The sequence below is a fragment of the Callospermophilus lateralis genome, chromosome 2, assembly GCF_048772815.1.
Source record: "Callospermophilus lateralis isolate mCalLat2 chromosome 2, mCalLat2.hap1, whole genome shotgun sequence".
NCBI classification, from domain to species: domain Eukaryota; kingdom Metazoa; phylum Chordata; class Mammalia; order Rodentia; family Sciuridae; genus Callospermophilus; species Callospermophilus lateralis.
Window position 1 is genome coordinate 129,660,901 of NC_135306.1, and position 20,414 is coordinate 129,681,314.

Consider the following 20,414-nt stretch of genomic DNA (forward strand, 5'->3'; position numbering starts at 1 on the left):
AGAAACTAGTGTGAGAGGCCAAGAGGCAATCTGCAGATAGATGAAGAAATGTAGTGGTAACTTAGCAATATGAAAAGGATTTTTAATTCATTATTTTTCAAATAATTTAAAATAAAGGAGCTTTATTTTTACTCTAGCAAAACTACTGTTTGCATGTTGGTTTTTCATTAGAATAAAGCCAAGTCTGCTGTACGAGAAACATTAGAACAATACTCTGAAGTAATTGTATGCTTCTATTTTTTTTTTTTTTTAACATGAACTTTGGAAATAGTACTTTTTTAAAAGACCACATTTTAGATCCCATGTTTGCATTCCAGTTCTGCCATTTACCAGTGAACTAGTTGGGCCAAGTACTTTAGTTTTAAGTCCTTAGATAACATTCTTAAAGCACTTTGGCACTGTGTGTATCATATCACACCAATCAATAAGTAGTTGTCACATCTCTCAAACCACAATCTTTCATAATAAATCTCCCTCCATACTTTATCCAGCACCAAGTAGCCCTGATATTTCTATTTCTAAAACAAACATCAAATTTGTGCACCTTTGCCCAACTCCAAATACTGTCTTGACCCTGTGACAACCATTTTTGATAAGCCTAACAGCCTAAGTGAACTCAGACTTTTAGGGCCCTGATATCATCCCCTTAGTCTTAGCAGTCTCAGTAATCTCTTAAATACACAAATCACTCTGTTTTTCTGTGCATGAAAACCCTGAGTATGATTTCACCACTGCACTTAGTAAATACCATGACTGGTTTATGATGAAATCCATTCTAACTAAAGATAACATTTCTTTCCTAACCCACTTAATACTAATTTTAATACTCATTGTTTAATAAACTCAATTCTTCTGTAAAGAAGTGTCTCTGGTAGTTCTTTATGACCCACTTTGTGTCATTATTAATACATTTGAAGAAAAATATGTTTTAATTATTAAACTTCAGTGAAGGACAACTGAGTTACCTGGGCTTGGTATTTTCTGACTTTAGTTATTTGGTTGGCTTTTGCTTCCATCCTTCCCACTAATGCCTCAAGTTCACACTCTAAATTATCTTTTAATTCCATGGTTGGTGACTCCTGGATAAGTTTTGCAAGCTGCTGATGATCACTATATACAAAGCAAAAGGAAGACTTCATTAAGTTTCTTGTTTTATGGTTAGGTTCATTATATCTTTACCATAGAGTCACTGCTGTGTGTTAAAAAAAATGACTCAGTTTAACAGACTACGTATGTAGAAAGGAAATTCTAGACAAAGATCTTACTCTTCAGATATTCATTCTAACTCATTAGTTTAAATAAACATAAATGTATATCAAGCTCTCAAAAAAATGAAATAAAACTTCAGTAAAAACCTTGTACTTCAAAACATTTAATAGGATCAGAAAAGGAAGACTTTACTCATAAGTTATATTTGTTGAATTACTAGTAATTTTAATTAAATTAATTTAAGTGTTAGATTACCTATAAATTGGCTGACATAAGATTATGATCAGTAATATTTCTTGCACAAGCAAAACTATGATTACTAAAGTAACCAAGAAACTAAAAAACAATAAGACTTTAGAACTGAATATATTTTAAAAAACAAAAACTAAAAACTCACAAGCTCATTTGCCCAAATTCATCCTGCAAAGTCTGTAAGACTTCTGACAACTCTTCATTAATGGTGCTGGAGGAGGAAGGTGTTACAGACTTCTTACTTTTACTACTTCGTGAAGATACAGATACTTGTTTTGCCAAAGGAACACTGTTGACTACTCGGTCATTACACAAGGCTTTACTATGTTGTTTCATCAGATGCAAGACATGCTGAACATTGGCTACTACAGCATGGCTAGGACTGGTGGACTGGAGAGAAAATGGTAAGTTAATTGAAGGTACATCCTATATTTCTGTTTTTCAATCCCAACCTGAGTAAAAGTAAATATCCAACATAAAATTTCCTAGCCTATAGTAAATTACTTAACCAAATCTCCTGGATGCAAATTCCAAAATATCTCCAATACATTTCTCTGCCTCCTTCCTACTGTTATGCACCAACCTCTAACTATTAGAAGAACATCCCAGTTGGTTTTACTTGCTCTCATGTCATTAACATCATAGGTGTATCAGTTATCCTCCTAAAATTATTATTGTAAGTATGCTGTTTTATTTGAAATCATTTGATTAAACCCGATGAGAAAGTCCTCAGCATGGAAAATATCACTGATATGCAACTTAAATACTCTTTGGCTTCGTGTTGCACCACCTCCTTATTTCTATTTTGTGAACAAGTCGTATCTGCAGATAACATTTCTTTTGTGTAGTAACTTATACCATTCTTTAAGACCCAGTTTGAATACATCACTTTTAAAGGTTTTTTTAATTGCCAGGTAGTAACTGGTTCATTTCTCAGATCATTCGTAACACTTTCTACATATCCCTATTATAGCATTTACCACAATATAGTAATTTCATTTCATATATTTCATATCTACTTTACCTATTAAACAGTGTAGTTCCAGGTGGTCAAGATTTACTGTATTAATTTTTCCATCCTTGAACTGTAGGAAGCCCTAAATACATATTTGTCACATAAACTACATGAAGAGGAAAACTGGTAAGCTTCTCAAATTTTGAACAATAAACAACAATCCAAATATTCTATTCCAGTTTATAAGTAGATGGCTGGGCCTGCTTGGTTCCACAAGCATCATTAGACAGCTGTTTTAAATGCAGATTCCAATGCAAGTTTCCAAACGTAATCAGCATATGGTTAGGACTTGGAAATTTGTATTTTTAAGTACTCAAAGTTGATTCTGATCAGCCAGTTGTGGTAGTCACTGTGCTTAGTTTCTGTTGTTAATCATCGAAATTGAATGAAGTAGTATATAAAAAGAATTATACACCACATCCAAGTGGGGTTTATTCAAGAAATGCAAATGTGGTCCAATATTTGTAAATCAATATAATCACTGTTTTGCTCATAACCTGTTGTGCATATTCACTATTACTATGTACACTTTTTTTGGGTGTGTGCGTGTCAGGGATTGAACTCAGGGCACATGACCACTAAGCCATATCCTCAGCCTTATTTGGTATTTTATTTAGAGACCCCAAGGGTCTCAGTGAGTTGCTTATTAGTACCTCGCTTTTGCTAAGGCTGGCTTTGAACTCACGATTCTCAGCCTCCCAAGCCACTGGGATTATAGGCTTTTGCCACCACACTCGGCCCCACATGTACACTTTCAATATACAACAAATAGATCTAAATTCTCTTGTTCCTTCTACTGTTCCATTTATTAAGGTTACTTTGTTGAATCTAGTCATAACTGAGACTTGTATTTTATGTCCTTATTTTTCTAGTAATTCACTCTTACTATATTTTACAAAGACATTATCTAAGATGATATGTAACTAAAGATAAAAACTGGTCATTTTATCAGATAGACTGAGAAACTGTACAGTGACTGTATAATCTCTCTGGGAACCACCATTTGACCCAGCTACCCAACTCCTTGGTTTATACCCAAAGGACTTAAAATCAGCATACTACAGTGACGCAGCTACCTCAATGTTTATACCAGCTCATTTTACAATACTTTAACTATGGAATCAACCTAGGTGCCCTTCAAAAGATGAATGGTTAAAGAAAACGTGGCATGTATACACAATAGAATATAACTCAGGCTTAAAGAAGAATGAAATTATTGTATCTGCAGGTAAATGTATGGAACTGGAGAATATCAGGTTAAGCAAAATAAACCAATCCCAGAAAAATCAAAGGCCAAATGTTTTCTCTGATACGCAGATGATGATCCATAATGGGGGGGAGGGAGTGGGGGCTAAAGAAGAATGAAGAAACTTTGAATTGGGCAGAGAAAGGGGAGGGGAGGGGATGTAGGGGTAGAAAGGATGATGGAATAAGACAAGACATTATTACCCTATATACCTGTATGATTACACAACCGGTGTCACACATGATATGTGACTCTGCATCATGTACAGCTAGAGGAATGAGAGGTCATGCTCTGTTTGTTTACAATGTGTCAAAATGCATTCTGTTGTCATGTATAAAAAAAGAATCCAAATAAAAACATCAAATGGAGAGAGCTCAAGTTGAAAAGCCCTTTCTTTTAATCTACCTGTTCTGCCTTTGTTATTAAGGACTTCAATGAGAATTACCAATGACAGGCAATCAAATTTGGGATGGAATACTGAAACATATTTAATGTGAAATAGCATGAATCTATTTGTTCAAAGTTTGATTAAAAATTCTCAATGAAAAACAAATCCACAAGCAGAGGACCTAAAGTGGCAGATGCAATAGTTGACTCTATAATCAATGGTGAAAGGAATAATGTGTCTTCCAGTAAAAAAAAAGTGAGGTGGTAGTTTGAATTAGTAGATAATTCAGAACATGACAATTCTGTTCTCTGGCAGCCTATCATACCACAGTTAGAAGGCTATATTCGATTTTAGAAGGAAGAGTGTGATGAAGTGGTAAAGAAATACAAAACCATAATTATGATGAACAGCTGAAGAAAAACCTGAAGAACAGCCAAAGAAAATATTCTCTAATCTAGAAAAAATAAGGAGATAAGAAGAGAAATAAAGCTATCTTTAAAAATCCAAATTTTCTGGTAATCAAAGATTCATTTTTCCTATATATGGATGACTAATGGTAGAAAATAAGTCAGGTAGAATTTACAAAGTAATAAAATTCAACTCATTTTAAGGAAGAACTCTAAAATAATGTTCAGAAATGTTAAGGGCTGACTGGAGTGTCTTAGAAGTATTCAAACACAACCATTGGTTTGGATGTTTACACAATTAAAATATTGGTGTGGAATGTTACTAAGTGGGTACCAAATTTAAGTGACTAGAGAGCAGATTGAAAATAATTTTGGGCCCAATATGCTGATTATTTTAATTCAGTAAGATTGTAGTAGGGCTTCATAATCTGCTTTTCAAAACTATGTTCAGTGTGATTCTGATGTAATTAGCCCTTAAGAAACTCAAAGATGCTATGGTAAAGCAAAACAAAGAGCTTGGTGAGAAGAGGAGATAAAAGAATAGGTAAAAATTTGACTAAAATATAATAAGAGATTGAATTTATGGCAAAGGAGAACAATGACAATATCTGTAAATAATCTGTACCCCACACACCTACAAAGCAAAAGCTAAAAAGTAAGATGTAATTCATTCTCCAAGCTTTCGCTGAGGGTTTGCTGTGGGTTTAAAATAAATAAACAAGCAAATAAAATTCAAAGTTACATCTGTTATCCAAGCCTCTAAAATTGACAATCCAGGTTGATAATCAAGCCACCTAAACATGAAACAACCAATTATACAAACAAATCACTTGTTAGTATAAACTAACAAGTATTTGACAAAATTATCAATTACAGTTAAGCGCTAAAGGAACCTAAGATTCAAGTCTGTATGATGATTTCTTGAAGAATCAGTCCCACTTATGGTATGGATATGAGGACAAACAGGATGTGCTATTTACTTAAACATCTAATTATATCAAAGTATAAATCAATAGGGTTGATACTAAAAATCAAATGCTAAGTGGGTGTGGTGATGCACATCCTTAATCCCAGTGGCCAAGGAGGCTGAGGCAGAAGGAATGCAAGTTCAAAATCAGCCTCAGCAACTTATCAAAGCCCTAAGCAACTTAGCAAGACCCTGTTTCCAAAAAAAAAAAAAAAAAAAAGGCTGGGGAGGTGGCTTGGTGGTTACGTGCCCCTGGGTTCAATTCCCAATACCTTCCCCTCAAGTCAAATGCTACATATATACTTTTTCTTATTTCCTTGACCCTTATCTGAAATGACATCTTCTTAAACCAGAAATGGTTTAAGAATGTGCTTTAATGACTTTTATCCCCGTTTCATTCTCATTCTTAGATTACTATGATCCACACTGGTAAATGGGAACAGATAAATGTTTTCACCACTCACAGGTATAGAGACAGATGCATGGAACTTAAACATGTATGTTGTATAAAGAAAATCTAGTTTGACCAACTCACCTTTCCGGCCACAAATGGCATATCACCCAAGCATAATCGATAATGTGGTTGCGCACCAAAATAGTTTCTAGGACCTTTCTGAATGAAAAAAAAAAAAAAAAAGAAAGAAAATTTTAATTTATTCACATGAAGATAAAACCTATCTATATACCACTAACCTGAGACTTCAGCTTACTACATGGGTTACTCAACTTGCCTCACCTATACTGATATTTTATTCTTAAGCAAGTCCCTAATAAAACTTGTGAACATGTATCTTAGCCTTTGAAAAGTGAGGGGGGAAAATTATCTAACAAAACAGCAGTTACAGTCTAAGTAAAATAAACAAACAAAAAGTATACAGATACATAAAGCATTTTAAGAGCAAAAGGTAATTAATGCAATACTTAGTATTATTTATACAGTGTTCTATAGTTCTGAAATGTATCCTTATATATTATCTCACTACCAGGTAAAAAGTTAAAAGTAAATATTATTTATCCTCACCTTGTGAGTGAAGAAACTGAGAATAAAAGAGATTCACTCTCCCAAGGTTGTAGCACCACACGGTTTATGAGTATTTTCACACAAATTACACCAAGTAATCAGCACTTTGCCTGACTGGTTCTGTTTTCATACCTTTTCTGGTGGTTTTGACTTCTTTTTTTTAATTTTTCTTGCACTGGGAACATATGAAGCTGCATTATCTTCAAAGATAAGTTTATTTGTTTCCAGACCAGTCTGCAACTAGGAAAAATTTAAATTTCAAGTTAATGATGCAGAAATAAAAGTTAAGATTCAAATTTGAAATCTTCCCTGTAAAAGCTCTTAAAAACCAACATTAGTATCCGACTAAAAAATACATAGCTGGATAACCATGTTTTGAGCCAATCTTAATCTTGTTCACTTTTGTTAAATTAACTCCAATCTTTCTTTTTCCCTGAACTGTATGTTATAATTTGTCCTTTTCCCAAGCTTAGAACCACAGCTCCACTATTTGTAGTTGCTTCATAAACTTCATCTAGTAAGTTAAATGCAAGGTACAGAAGCCCAAACTAATGGTTTGAGAGCTTCTCTTTTCAAGGATGTTATCTACCACAGTGCAAGCCAGAGTCAAAGCAGCTGGAAAGCAAAATATACTTCTTCCTTTTCTTAAAAATTCATACACTGTAAGAAAAAGGAACTGGATATTGTATGTTCAAAAGTACCAGAAGTTATTTTAGCAAATATTATCAAGTACTTTTTCTATAGAAGCTTGGTATCTACATTAATTTAAAATAATACATTACGGTAGAAATTCCACAAGCAATTACTAAGAATTTTTTTTTAAAAAAAATCAATTTCCCCTAAACATTCAACATTCCTTAAAAATATATTAAAAAACTTGTCTATAATTACGATTCTTTTAATTCTGCCTCTATCAAAAATTGTCTGGAATTTGAAAAAAACTCAAGATTACAAGGCTTCTCTTCAGACCTGATTCTGAAACTTCCTGGTTAAAGAAATTTATATTTTAAAAGTATTTTAAAAGTTCTCCAGAAAATTCTGATGGAATTGTAACAAACACTCAGAAGCAATGGACTGAACAAAATGAAGCAGACCATTTCTATTATTTTCCACAACTATACATGTCAGGAAAATAATCTAATCACTGACAAAAGAATACAGAGATCCCTACCCTCAAGAGTATTTATACACTTTCACATAAACAATGCTTAATATATAGTTAATTGACTAGATGGAACATAATGAATAAAATATTACTACTCTAGAAGACTTATTGTGCCAATGAGCATGAACAGAAAACAAAAGAATTTTTCTGAATTCTTTAAAATTATTTAGTTTTACCTGGCAGTTGTCTTATATTTGTGTGCCAGAATTTTAACATATTTGGGGGGTTTCATTATCACTTATCTCATCTGATCTCTCCAAAACTAAGATATAAAATGAAGATCCTTTTATCAATGGAAAAATCTAGGCTCTTATTGGTTAGCTTGACCAAGATTATACAAATTAGAATTAGCTAGACTTCAAATCACATATCATTGGTCATTGTTCTTCAATAATAATGTTCTATCAGAACTCAAAACCTCTACTGATAATACATTACTCAGCAGTTAAGTGCTTTGGTCCTTACTTTTGTCAACTAAATGAAAAGGAGAGCCAAGGCATCATGAATCAATTTTTAAACTTCATAAAATAATGAACTTGTAAAATTTTGTATTTTGTATATAGTGGATTCAAAACCACAATGTATATACAGCATAATCCATAGGTTTGCATGCTACAAGAGAGGACATGGAGCCTACCCTAAAGACAGAATAGGCAGAGAAAATTTGTTGAATGTCAAAAATAAAGCCATGGGGTTACATATCTCAGAAAGCACAATGAGAAGAAATAGAACAGTTTAAATATTAACCAAAAGTAAATATCTGAAAATATATTAAATTAATGCATTCAGAGAACTAGAATAGGAAACATTGATATTCCTGTAATTACATTTATGAGGTGAGCCCAGGACACTTTGCCAGGTTGAACTCCTAATTATTTTGGAATCAGGACCCACCTTCTTGTATACTGAGAAAAGGTACACATAAATGTCATCAACTTAAAGATCTTGGCAAAGTGAGAAAAATATCTGGGAGATATCTGACCAAATAACCTCAAAAGGTAGTCTCCAGTTAACAACACAAAAGTCTGGGCTAGGGTCACAGCTCAGTGGTAGCATGCTTGCCTGGCATATGTGAGGGACTGAGTTCAATCCTCAGCACCACATAATTAAAAAAAAAAAAAAATTAAATTTAAAAAACACAAAAAGTTATATTTTATTGAGTTTAAGACTTACTTCAAATCTAAATCTCTAGAAATTCAGTTGTGACTGATACATAAAAATTTCTCAATGTTTTTGTGAACCCATACTGCCTTACCTATTCAACCTGGTTACTACTGTAGAAAAAAATAAAAAACTTAAAATAGGTTCATTTTCCTGATGTGGTAATTTTGTGAACTTGTTTGAGTCACTAGCTACTGGGCAACTCACTACCTTAACTGCTGTACTGATATCTTCTTGATTGTCTTACAAAAAGAAGTACTTCTGTGGTTTATTCTTTACTTTCATATTTTTTTTTGAGTGCTGGGGATTGAGCCCAGGGCACCCTCACATATGCTATATAAATGCTCTGCTACTGAGCTATACCTGCAGTCCAAGAAGTGCGCGCGCGCGTGTGTGTATGTTATGTGTGTATGTTTTTGACACAACCCGCTCTACTACTGAACTACAGTGACAACCCTTTTTATTTTTTATTTTGAGACAGTGTCTAAGTTGCTGAGTCTGGTCTCAAACTTTTGATCCTCTGCCTCATCTTCCCAGGTTGCTGGGAGTATAGGCATGTGCCTCTGCTCCTGGTCCAAGAAGCTAAGAGATTCAATTATAGTTTTCAATCATTTCCTATAGTGCCCATGATACCTAAGTTTTATATGATACATTACTTTAGCATGTGTAATTTGAAACATGCTAAATAGCTACTCAAATTTTCATTCTTTGTTAAAACATATGTTCATAATTTTCTACCTTAAATTATATCTGAGAATTTATATACTGTACTATTCTAAAGAGCAAATAATCTAAAGTACCCAAATATAACTGTTTATTTATATCCAGAATAGTAAAAATGTAAAGCCTACATAATCCTATTTCAACTTACCTCAGCTGCCTTAGCTTGCATACGTTTCCTTTCCTGTTCTTCTTCATGGAGTTTTGCTTCCAATTCTTGCATTTTTTTCTAGTGATAAAAACATCAAAAGTGTAATAGTGAAAAGTATCTTATCTATAAAATTTTAATATATCAAACAGGAAATGTTATAAATTTTAAGCATGGTTAATATAAATTTGTTCACTCCAATAATGCCTCTGGGCTCAGCAGCATCCATGACATACTCTTGTGATCAATTAATAGTCATTTATGAGGTAGCTGCAAAGAATTATAGGTAAAACCTATAGCCAAAAAACAGAGGTCTACATGAAAGTTATTAAGTTACCTTGACGCTGTTAACCTGAAACTTCACTTAGTGGCATTAAATACCTCCCAAGTGAAACAAAATAGTGCAGAGAACAACTTAAACCAAGTGATGTAAGCCTTAAGTTACCATTTAATCTTTAAAAAATTACAAAAAGAACTTCTTTATGCCCATTAAGGTTGAATATTCTTCTCCAATCTTTTTTCTTTTTTAGAAACTCCTATACATTTCTTTGCTACAAGATCCCTTATTGCTATAAATATTCAGTGATATAAAATTAATTTTAAAAAATGATCACCCAGTATTTTGCATTGAGAAAAGATACATTCACTGACTTCTGCAAGGGCCTGCATTGTGGTAAGTTTGTTATACTCCTGTTCAAGAAGATCCAGTTTTTCAAGTTGGGTTTGAACATGTGTTTGATCATGTTGTCGTTCTCTTTCTAGGGAAACCTGGAAAATATTATTAAATATCGTATGATAATTTGATGATCAAAAAACCAAAAATTATCACTGAGAATATCTTTGAATACACAGTATGCTTTTTGTCTGGCCTTTCAGAGAACTACTTAGATACAGAGAAGTTCTAGGAACATAACACTAGGTTGAAACCATGGGGAATAAAACAATGATTTTATAATTTGAAGGGAATATTGCCGTTCCTATAGATTATTTTATATACATGTGGTTTTACATAGTGAGACTGTCTTTACACCTGGGACAGCAAGGATTTCCTGGACATACAGGCCATGTAAATGCACAAATAGTAAGTATTACCAATTAGTTTGGTACTCTTAAGTAGTTAATCGCTTAATTAAGGCAATAATTAGAGGCTTTGTGTCTTTTTAGATTCTCTCCAAATTTCATTTAAAATGATTTTTCCTTTTTAATCTTCTTTCCTTCAAATTTAGAGTAAGAGGTTTGAAAAGCCTGCTTTCTATATGTACTTAAGGACCAAAAGTGACAGGGTAAACCATTTACTAGGGTAAGAAGTGGAAATATAGTAAATTAAGATCTATTAAAAGAAAGTCATAGCTAAGTACCTGAACTTTAAACACTGCATCTTCATATGCAAGTCAATGACAATGGGTAATCATACTAAAAGAACTTTGAAAAAGACAAAAACAATACAAGGTAATAATTTATCATTAATTTGTGTGAACTACTAATTTTCTTCTATACATTCTGGTGCATATCTGAAGCTCTTGAAGAATACACTAACTTAAAAATTAGCACAAACCACACTTTACTTCCAGTATTGGTGCCCTTTCTATTAAACTACCTTTATTAAAAATGGTATTTAAAATTTACTGATGAATCAACAACTATAATCAAGATATTTATTCTCTGTCTACTAGTTATCTTCCAGGTACATTAGTCAAGATATCTCAAAAGTTTTCTTAATAAACCAATACCCTTTCCCTTTACACCACCTGTCACAGAAATGTTAGACAAAACACAGCAAATTATAATAAAGTGTTACATAGAACCAAAAGCAAATAAAGGAATACTGAAGTCAAATATCACATGAGGCAGTACAGGAGATTTGGCATATAAGATGGACAGGTTTATACCTGGGCAACTCACTACCTTAACTGCTGTACTGATATCTTCTTCCTGTAATCAGGTATAAACCTCAATGATGCAAGAATACCACACCAATATAGTAACTAAAATCTGGCCTCAAATCATCAAAACCCATCAAGTGACAGCAAAGGCAAATGCACATCTGCCTCATAAAGGCTGCCCACATAATTTAGAAAGTGTGGAATTTCCAACAAAACTCCAAAGAATATGAGTTTGCTGTAAGAAAGAAAATAAATGCTCCCCTAAAGAAAACACCAGAAGGGGGAATGAGTAGATGAACCAAAAAGATCAACTGAAAGCATATATACTTTTTCTCATTCTACACTGCAAAGCACCTTTCATGTCAAGCATGTAAACCAACTGTGAATAAAGTGAAGATATTCAGAAGTGATGGTGTTCATGATAAATTCAAATTCCAGTCACAGGAAAAAGGGATGCTTTAAAAAATATGTTGTAGATAGAAGATGCTAACATCCTCTCACAAATGTGCAAGTCACTTAAACATGAAAGACCTCTGGTGTAACACAACAGAAATATTTTGTTAAAATAACAATTATAAAGAGTTATAAAAGAATCATGAACCATCAAATCTGCTTCATTTGACTCTTTAAACATATTTAAGAGGTTCAGAGAGTTAAATGATTACTTACACTTTTCATAATGCAGACTATGTTATTGTGACTTTAAAATATCTCATAACTATAGGATTTTCTCAATTTAAAACTTTGTCAAATACAATAACAGCAAAAAGAGCCAATCTAACCTTTTAATACCATAACTTATGTCACAAAATTTCAGTTCTAAGCTATTATAACAGCATCATTCATCCTGAGGAAAAAAGGTCTATATTTAAATGAATTTTCTGAAGAACTGTTCCATTCTTGAGTATCAGTCTGTGAGGTGCCATACCTGTTTTTCTAAGACGGATGTCCTTTCCATTTCTGCATGCTTTATCATATTTCGCATGTATTCCAATTGTTTTTCCAAAAGATTACATTTATTTTCTGCAGCTAATAACTGGGATGTCAGTTCTAAAATGAATACATAAGAAAAGTAGAAATCAGTTCACCCATAGAATAGTTTTAACATGCAGTTAACAGGAATGGGATCTACTGTGTTTACAATATAAATGGCATATCCCAGTGGCCCTAGAAGACTTTTTGAATTACTTTGCAGTTGCCCTAGAAGCTTTTTTTGACTTCTATATGCTGGTCAAATCTACCTTACAGTAAATACAATGCATGACATCAGTCAGCACTTAATCCTTAAAATGTACCTGGAATATAATGTAATTTTGTTTTGAAGACAATGTATACTAGAAAGTGCTAATTTGGAGTTTCAGAATAATTTTACAATACTTATTTTGACAGAATTTAATTTCTTCAGAATTAAACAAACCTTGATTGTGTTTTGATTCTTCATTCTTTGAATTCTCCCTTTCTTGAATCTGTTCATCCAGTACTTTTTTATACTCAATGGTTTCTCTTGACAAGGTTTTCACACTTTCTTCTGCCTGAATCCTTTCAAGTTCCAATCGACGAATCTTATCTTGAAGATTCTTCAGAGCAGAAAAGATGGCTGCCAAGTATAAAGCAAATACCATAAAATAACAATAGGTATGAAGAAAATCACTGAAAAAAATAGAAAAAAAATTGATGACTGGGTCCAATGGAGAATCATTCTTTGGGAACAACAAATGCTAATCATTCTTACTCAAGTTGTTTATTGGTTATTTTTAATAGCCTATAAACATGAAATTGTAAAAGAATTTATTCCAATTTTAGTGTTAATTTATTCTGGCTGAATATTACATAAAATCACAAATAAGTTGAAAATGCAGAAAATTATAATAAAAATCAAGTTTACAGTGTGTAGGAAATTTTTGATTCTCTCAAAAGATTTAATCTATTATGCAGTTCAATTAAGCTTAAAATAAAAGTAAATTATTAAAATATTTCCTTTGTTAAAAATGTATTGATACATAAAATTATTTAATTTTCTTTAGGACAATTAAACACATATTTCAAAAAATAAAAAATCCTTTTCAAGATACCTTTTTGAGTCTCTGAAATGTTCTAAGTAAACAGTAAAAAACCCATAACTATGATAGAAACATTTCAAGGATTTTAAAATATGGTCCAAAAAATTTGGCTAATCATGGAGAAATTCATACAACTGTCCCAAAGTACATATGAATTGTCTGAATCTTTTTTTCTGTTATTTATAGGATCACACGTAGACTCTACTTATAGAGTTAAAGCAGTCAAGTATAAAAAGGACTTTCTTTAATCTGCATTTTTTTTTTTTTAAAGGAAAAAAAAAGTAAGCACTCTGTAAACACTTTCTCAAGTTTCTGACTCTAGACAATGATACACATTCATCGTAAAAACTACAGGGAATGACTAATACTACTACTAACCAGAGAGAACAACTGCCATTTTTGGTTCTTTCAATCTTTTTCTACATATGTGAGATAAATTGAGATGAAAATATTTCTAAATTTTGCTTTTAATTTTAGCTTTTTAAACAATGAACACTTGGTTCATATAATCAGATAGTCTTTTTGATAAATAAAAACAAAAAATAAGTTAACTTCTTAGTAAAAAAATGGTCACTTTTTAAAGACTCCTGAAACACAGTACCTTCAAAAGTGATTTCAACAATTTATACTTTCATCAGAAGTATGTCTTTGCCAACAGACTTAATTATAAAATATATGCCATTCTGATAAGAATAACATGACATTTCTGGTTATCTGGCTTATCAATTAAAGTTTAAATATATTTGCATACATTTTTGGCTAATCTTCTCTTTTCCAAGAATTTCCTTTATCCATTCTTATAGGAAAAAGTTTCCTTCCCTCTATTTTATTGTCTTCCTTTAACCCTAGTTTTGGTATTTATTGTTATTTTAATATATAGGTTTTCTGATTTTTCATATAGTTTTATCTAGTATTTTCTCAAGTTCTACTTTTTATGTATCTACTTTATATGTAGAACCCAATCTCACATCAGAAAAACTTTATATCTTCTTCTTTCATTATTCTTAGTTTCATACATTTTTACATTTAAATATTAAGTAAAATATTTTTATTGGAGGAATAACTTTACACATCAAATTTATCATATACTAACCTCATGCATATACCAATATATAGAGATATTATTCATATCTACTTCCCCAAGACAGCTTCTGAGCTTTCATCTATTTTGGCATTTTTAATATTATGAAAGTATTTTAATTATTAAAGCTTTATAAACTTCAATGTTGGCACCACCTTGCCATATTACAGACATCTTTAAAATGTTTCAAAACTATTCCTATCAATTAATTCAGAATCATTTTGCCTAAGTGTCAATTTAGATGAAAATTCATGTAAACTGTACAGGGAGAGATGCCAACTTTTTAAGAAACAAATCTTTTTATTTAACACCAGGTACACTTTTCCTTTTATTAATGAAATTTGTTCATTCACCATCTTTTTTTTTTTTTTTAAATGCCTGGAATATAACAGGCCCCATGTAGGAGACTCACAGATTTATTATACATAGTTTACTTATTCTTGCTGGCATCATCCTCAATGAGACTACAACGTAACTGGAACAAAAGCAGACATGAAATACACATACACATACCTAGAAATCTGGAAAAAAAAAACAAAACCCCTAAAACAGCTGAAAGAAGATATGAAAAGGTACAGGAAAAGAGCTCAGATATCAGTTTAACTTCCTCTGATGTCAACTAAGTTTAACCTCTTTTAAACCACTAAGGTGTGTGTATGTGTTTGTGTTTTAAATTTAATATGCTTACTATATTAGTATATAAGTAAAACAGCTCTTGGGAACTGTTTGCCTAACTTATATATCTCTTTTCCTGGGAATTCCTCCTTACCTTAACATGGCTGTAATTCTGATTTATTCCTTTTTTTATGTTGGTCCAACATATGGATATCAATAAATGTAATTCATCACATCAACAGACTTAAAGAATCATATATCAATTAATGCAGAGAATACATTTGACAAAATACAGCACCCTTTCATGTTCAACACACTAGAAAAACTAGGGATAGTAGCAACATACCTCAACACTGTAAAAAGCTATCTACAGTAAGCCCAAGGCCAACATCATTCTAAACCGAGAAAAATCTGGAAGCATTCCCTCTAAAAACTGGAACAAAACAGGGATGTGCTCTCTTTCTTCACTTCCATTCAACACAATCTTTGAAACTCTAGCCAGGGCAATTAGACAGACCAAAGAAAATAAAGGGCTACAAATAGGAAAAAGAACTCAAACTATCGTTATTTGCCAGTGACATGATTCTACACTTATAGGATCCAAAAAACTCCACCAGAAAGCTTTTAGAAGTAATTAATAAATTCGGCAAAGTAACAGGATATAAAATCAATACCCATAAATCAAATGCATTTCTATACATCAGTGCTGAAGCCTCTGACAGAGAAATTAGGAGAACTACCTTCATTAACAATATACTCAAAGAAAAAAAAAATACTTGGGAACAACTTAACAAAAGAAGTGAAAAACCTCTACAATGAAAACTACACAACACTGAAGAAAGAAACTGAAGAAGACCTTAGAAGATGGAAAGATATCCCAAGGTCTTAGATAGGCAGAATTAATACTGTTACAATGGCCATACTACCCAAAGCACTATATAGATTCAGTGCAATTCCAATTAAAATCCCAATGTCATTCCTTATAGAAATAGAAAAAGCAATCATAAGAGATCCAGAATCACCAAAGCAATCCTTAGAAAGAAGAATGAAGCAGGAGGCATCACTATACCAAACCTTAAACTATACTACAAAGCTATAGAAACAAAAACGGCATGTACTGGCACCCAAACAGACATGTAGACCAATGGTATAGAAAACACTGAGACAAACCCACATAAATACAGTTATCCCATACTAGACAAAGGTGCCAAAAACATACATTGGAGAAAGGATAGCCTCTTCAACAAGTGGCGCTGGGAGAACTGGAAATCCATACGCAGCAAAATGAAACTAAACTCCTATCTCTCACCTTGCATAAAACTCAACTCAAAGTGGATTAAGGACCTAGAAATTAGACCAAAGACCTTGCACCTAACAGAGGAAAAAGTAGGCACAAATCTTCATCATCTTGAAGTAGGCCCTGATTTCCTTAACAAGACTACTAAAGCTAAAGAAATAAGATGAATAATCAATAAATGGGATAGATTTAAACTAAAAAGCTTCTCAGCAAAAGAAAAGAGAAGAAAAGAAAAGAAGCAATCAACAAGGTGAAGAGAGAGCCTACATTTTGGGAGCAAATTTTTGTCACACACGTCAGATATAGCACTAATCTCCAGGATATATATAAAGAACTAAAAAAACTCAACACCAAAAAAACAAACAACCTAATCAATAAATGGGCTAAGGAGGTGAAATGACACTTCTCAGAAGATATACAATCAATCAACAAATATATGAAAAAATATTCAACATCTCTAGTAATTAGAGAAAGGCAAATCAAAAAGATTTCAACTCATGCCAGTCAGAATGGCAGCTATCAAGAATACAAACAATAAGTGCTGGCAAGGATGTGGGGGAAAAGGCACACTCATACACTGCTGATGGGACTGCAAATTACAACCACTATGGAAAGCAGTATGGAGATTCCTCAGAAAACTTAGAATGGAACCACCATTTGACCCAGTTATCCCACTCCTCAGTTTATATCCAAAGAACTTAAAAACAGCATTCTACAGAGACACAGCCACTTTAATGTTTATAGCTACACAATTCACAAAAGCTAAAATGTGGAACCAACCTAGATCCCTTCAATAGATAAATGGCTAAAGAAACTGTGGTATATATACATAATGGAATATTACTCAGCATTATAAGAAAATAAAATTATGGCATCTTCAGGTAAATGGACAGAGTTGGAGAATATCATGCTAAGTGAAATAAGCCAATCCCAAAAAACCAAGGGCCAAATATTGTCTCTGATAAGTGGATGTTAATCCATATGGGGGGAGGTGGGGTGGGGCATGGGAAGAGTGGTGGAACTTTGGGTGGGGCGAAGGGGAAGGGAGGATAGGGCACAGGAATAGGAAAGATGGTGAAATGAGACGAACATCATTACCCTAGGTACATGTATAACTGAATGAATAGTGTGACTCTACTTCATGTACAACCAGAGAAGTGAAAAATTGCGCTCCATTTGTGTACAATGCATTGAAAATCTTTCTGCTGTCATGTATAACTGATTAGAACTAATAAAAAATAAATAAATAAATGTAAAAAAACTATCAATTTTTTAGCTCAAATAAAGGTAGTGGTACTTAACTAATTTTAAGCTTTTCTTATAAGGAAAAACAAGCCACTATGTCCTTATAAAGTAGTAAAAACTGTTAAATCTTGACCATTAACTACACATCTTTTATTAATGTATAACAAAAAAGTCAAGTACACATCAAATATATATATCAAAGGGTGATGGTCATGAAAAAGATTTGCCTGAAGGTTCTAATAGTAAACTTAACTGAAATCATTTCCATCAATGAATACCATTTTTATATTATTTTAATAAATTAAGGCTAAGTTAGATATTGAACAGTCATTTTCTCAAAAATGTAAGAAGTGATGCCCCTCCACACACAACTTCTAAGATCTAACTATACTTGTTCATGGTATAAAAATTCAAGTTAAGGGTTTATAATTCTACAAAACTGAACTATGCTGTAAGCTTTATAGCTTCCCAATATAAAGACTTTTCTTTTGATATCAATTATATTTTAGTGTAGTTTTTTAATGCTGTATAATGAAATATGGCAAAATTTTAAAATGTGAATACATTAACATAATGATATAAAAACCATGCTTAGGTAATAAGCATTCAAAGTTCAAAAAGGATGAATGAATTCCAGTGTCACAATTTACAGAAAAGTTAACCAGTAGACCTAACCTTTTGTTTCACTAACCTCTGAGAATTTGTCTACCTGAGTGTTTTCTATATTACTAATTGATAAAGGTGTTTATATGCCTATGGCATACATATCCTACTAAATTCTACTATATCTGTCTACCTAGATTATTTATGCAAATAATGTGATTTACAGTGAATCCCTGTTTCACTTTGGGAAGGCTGAAATTTTGGTAATTGTGAATGGTTGCTCAAGTACAAAATACGTTTATAACTAATCTCCTATAAAAGCTCTAGTGTAAGGGGCTGGGGTTGTGGCTCATTGGTAGAGTGCTTGCCTAGCATGCATGAGGTATTGGGTTCAATCCTCAGCAACACATAAAAATAAAATAAAAATAAAGGTTATTGTGTCTCCCTACAATTAAAACAAATATTTAAAAAAAAAAAAAAAAAAAAAAAAAAAGCTCTAGTCTAAGTCATATATGAATGGCCTTTCCTTGGCAACACTTTGCATGTTGTGCAACCCTTTGGTAGACACGTGTATTCTGTGGTGTGTATTTTAACAATCCCCCCTCCCCTAGTAGTCTGATAAACTTTTATGAATTTCAATACTTGATGCAAAACTCTTTATAAGATACCATAAATATGAAAAAATAATGTTAATTAAATTAACTAAATGATTAAAACAAATGATAGGATGTTACACATTAGAATAGCAGTTAAAGACTGACAATCTAAAAAAAAAACAATAAAAATTGTATGATATTCAAAGAACATCATAGGTTAAAAAAGCAAAAAAATATACAACTGAAGCCCACAAAGGAGCAAAACCCCACTAATTTTCAGTTATAATTTCTTACTTAAAAAATAAGCACAAGGGGGCTGGGGTTGTACCTCAGTGGTAGAGCTCTTGCCTTACACGTGTGAGGCCCTCGGTTCAATCCTCAGCACAACATAAAAATACACAAATAAAAATAAAGATACTGTGTCCATCTACATCTAAAAAAGAAAATTTTAAAAAATAAAAAATAAATAAAAATAAGCACAAGGGGCTTGGGTTGTAGCCAAGTGGTATAGCATTTACCTAGCATGTGTAAAACACTGGGTTCAATTCTCAGCACCACATATAAGTAAATAAAATAAAGGTCCATTGACAACTAAAAAAAATATTTATTAAAAAAAAAAGCACAAAATAAAATAACTATGCAATTGAGCTCTTAACTCTGTAGGAACACAAGACCCAAGAATTACAAATTAATACTTCCACTACAATATTATATCTAGTTCTGATCTTCACATCTGTGAAAACAAAAAATTCAGAGTACAGCAAATTATTAAAGAATGAAGGATTAAGAAAAATTAGAGGGGAGGTGGATTTTTTTTCACAGAGCAATCAGTAAAACTTTCAGCCCAGTAATGTTAACAAAAAAGCTAAAATCTGTTTTTGCATCACTAATGATTTTAAGGAATATGAAAGAAGGGGGAAAATGGAGATGATGGGAAAAACAAGACAAATAACATGCAAAACTGTAAATAGTTTGTTTTACATCTTTAGAGAATAGCATGGTGAGCTATTTTAAAAATGTCTCGGGATATTATCCTATTGTTATATTGTATTATACAGGTGGCCTTCAACATCCATTGGTAATACAATGGTTATCCAATCCAATGATTATGAAAATCTTCCCATCCCACACCAGATAACAAAATCCATAGATGCTCAAGTCCCTTAGACGGAATGGTGCAGAATTCACATATAATCACCACATATCCTTCCATATACTTCAATCATCCCTAATAAAAGAATTGAAATGCTATGCAAACAGTTGTTATGATGTGTTATGGAATAATGACAAAGAAAAGAAGTTTACATGCTTGCTACAGATGTAATTTTTTTCTCA

General features: G+C 32.4%; 1 protein-coding gene across 3 annotated transcripts in view; it reads right to left on the reverse strand.

Annotated features, from left to right (window-relative positions):
* Positions 1 to 20,414, reverse strand: part of Cep57 (centrosomal protein 57) — a 36,808-nt gene that overhangs the window by 5,829 nt on the left and 10,565 nt on the right. For 2 of the 3 annotated variants that reach the window (XM_076846499.2, XM_076846501.1), the window contains exons 3-10: positions 13,000 to 13,179; positions 12,511 to 12,632; positions 10,351 to 10,467; positions 9,703 to 9,780; positions 6,638 to 6,745; positions 6,020 to 6,097; positions 1,607 to 1,851; positions 966 to 1,110 (exon numbers count right to left, since the gene is read on the reverse strand). In XM_076846499.2, the coding sequence (XP_076702614.1) occupies positions 966 to 1,110; positions 1,607 to 1,851; positions 6,020 to 6,097; positions 6,638 to 6,745; positions 9,703 to 9,780; positions 10,351 to 10,467; positions 12,511 to 12,632; positions 13,000 to 13,179 (1,073 nt within the window). The remainder of the gene's footprint in view (positions 1 to 965; positions 1,111 to 1,606; positions 1,852 to 6,019; positions 6,098 to 6,637; positions 6,746 to 9,702; positions 9,781 to 10,350; positions 10,468 to 12,510; positions 12,633 to 12,999; positions 13,180 to 20,414) is intronic. The other variant, XM_076846500.2, reaches the window with a different exon arrangement.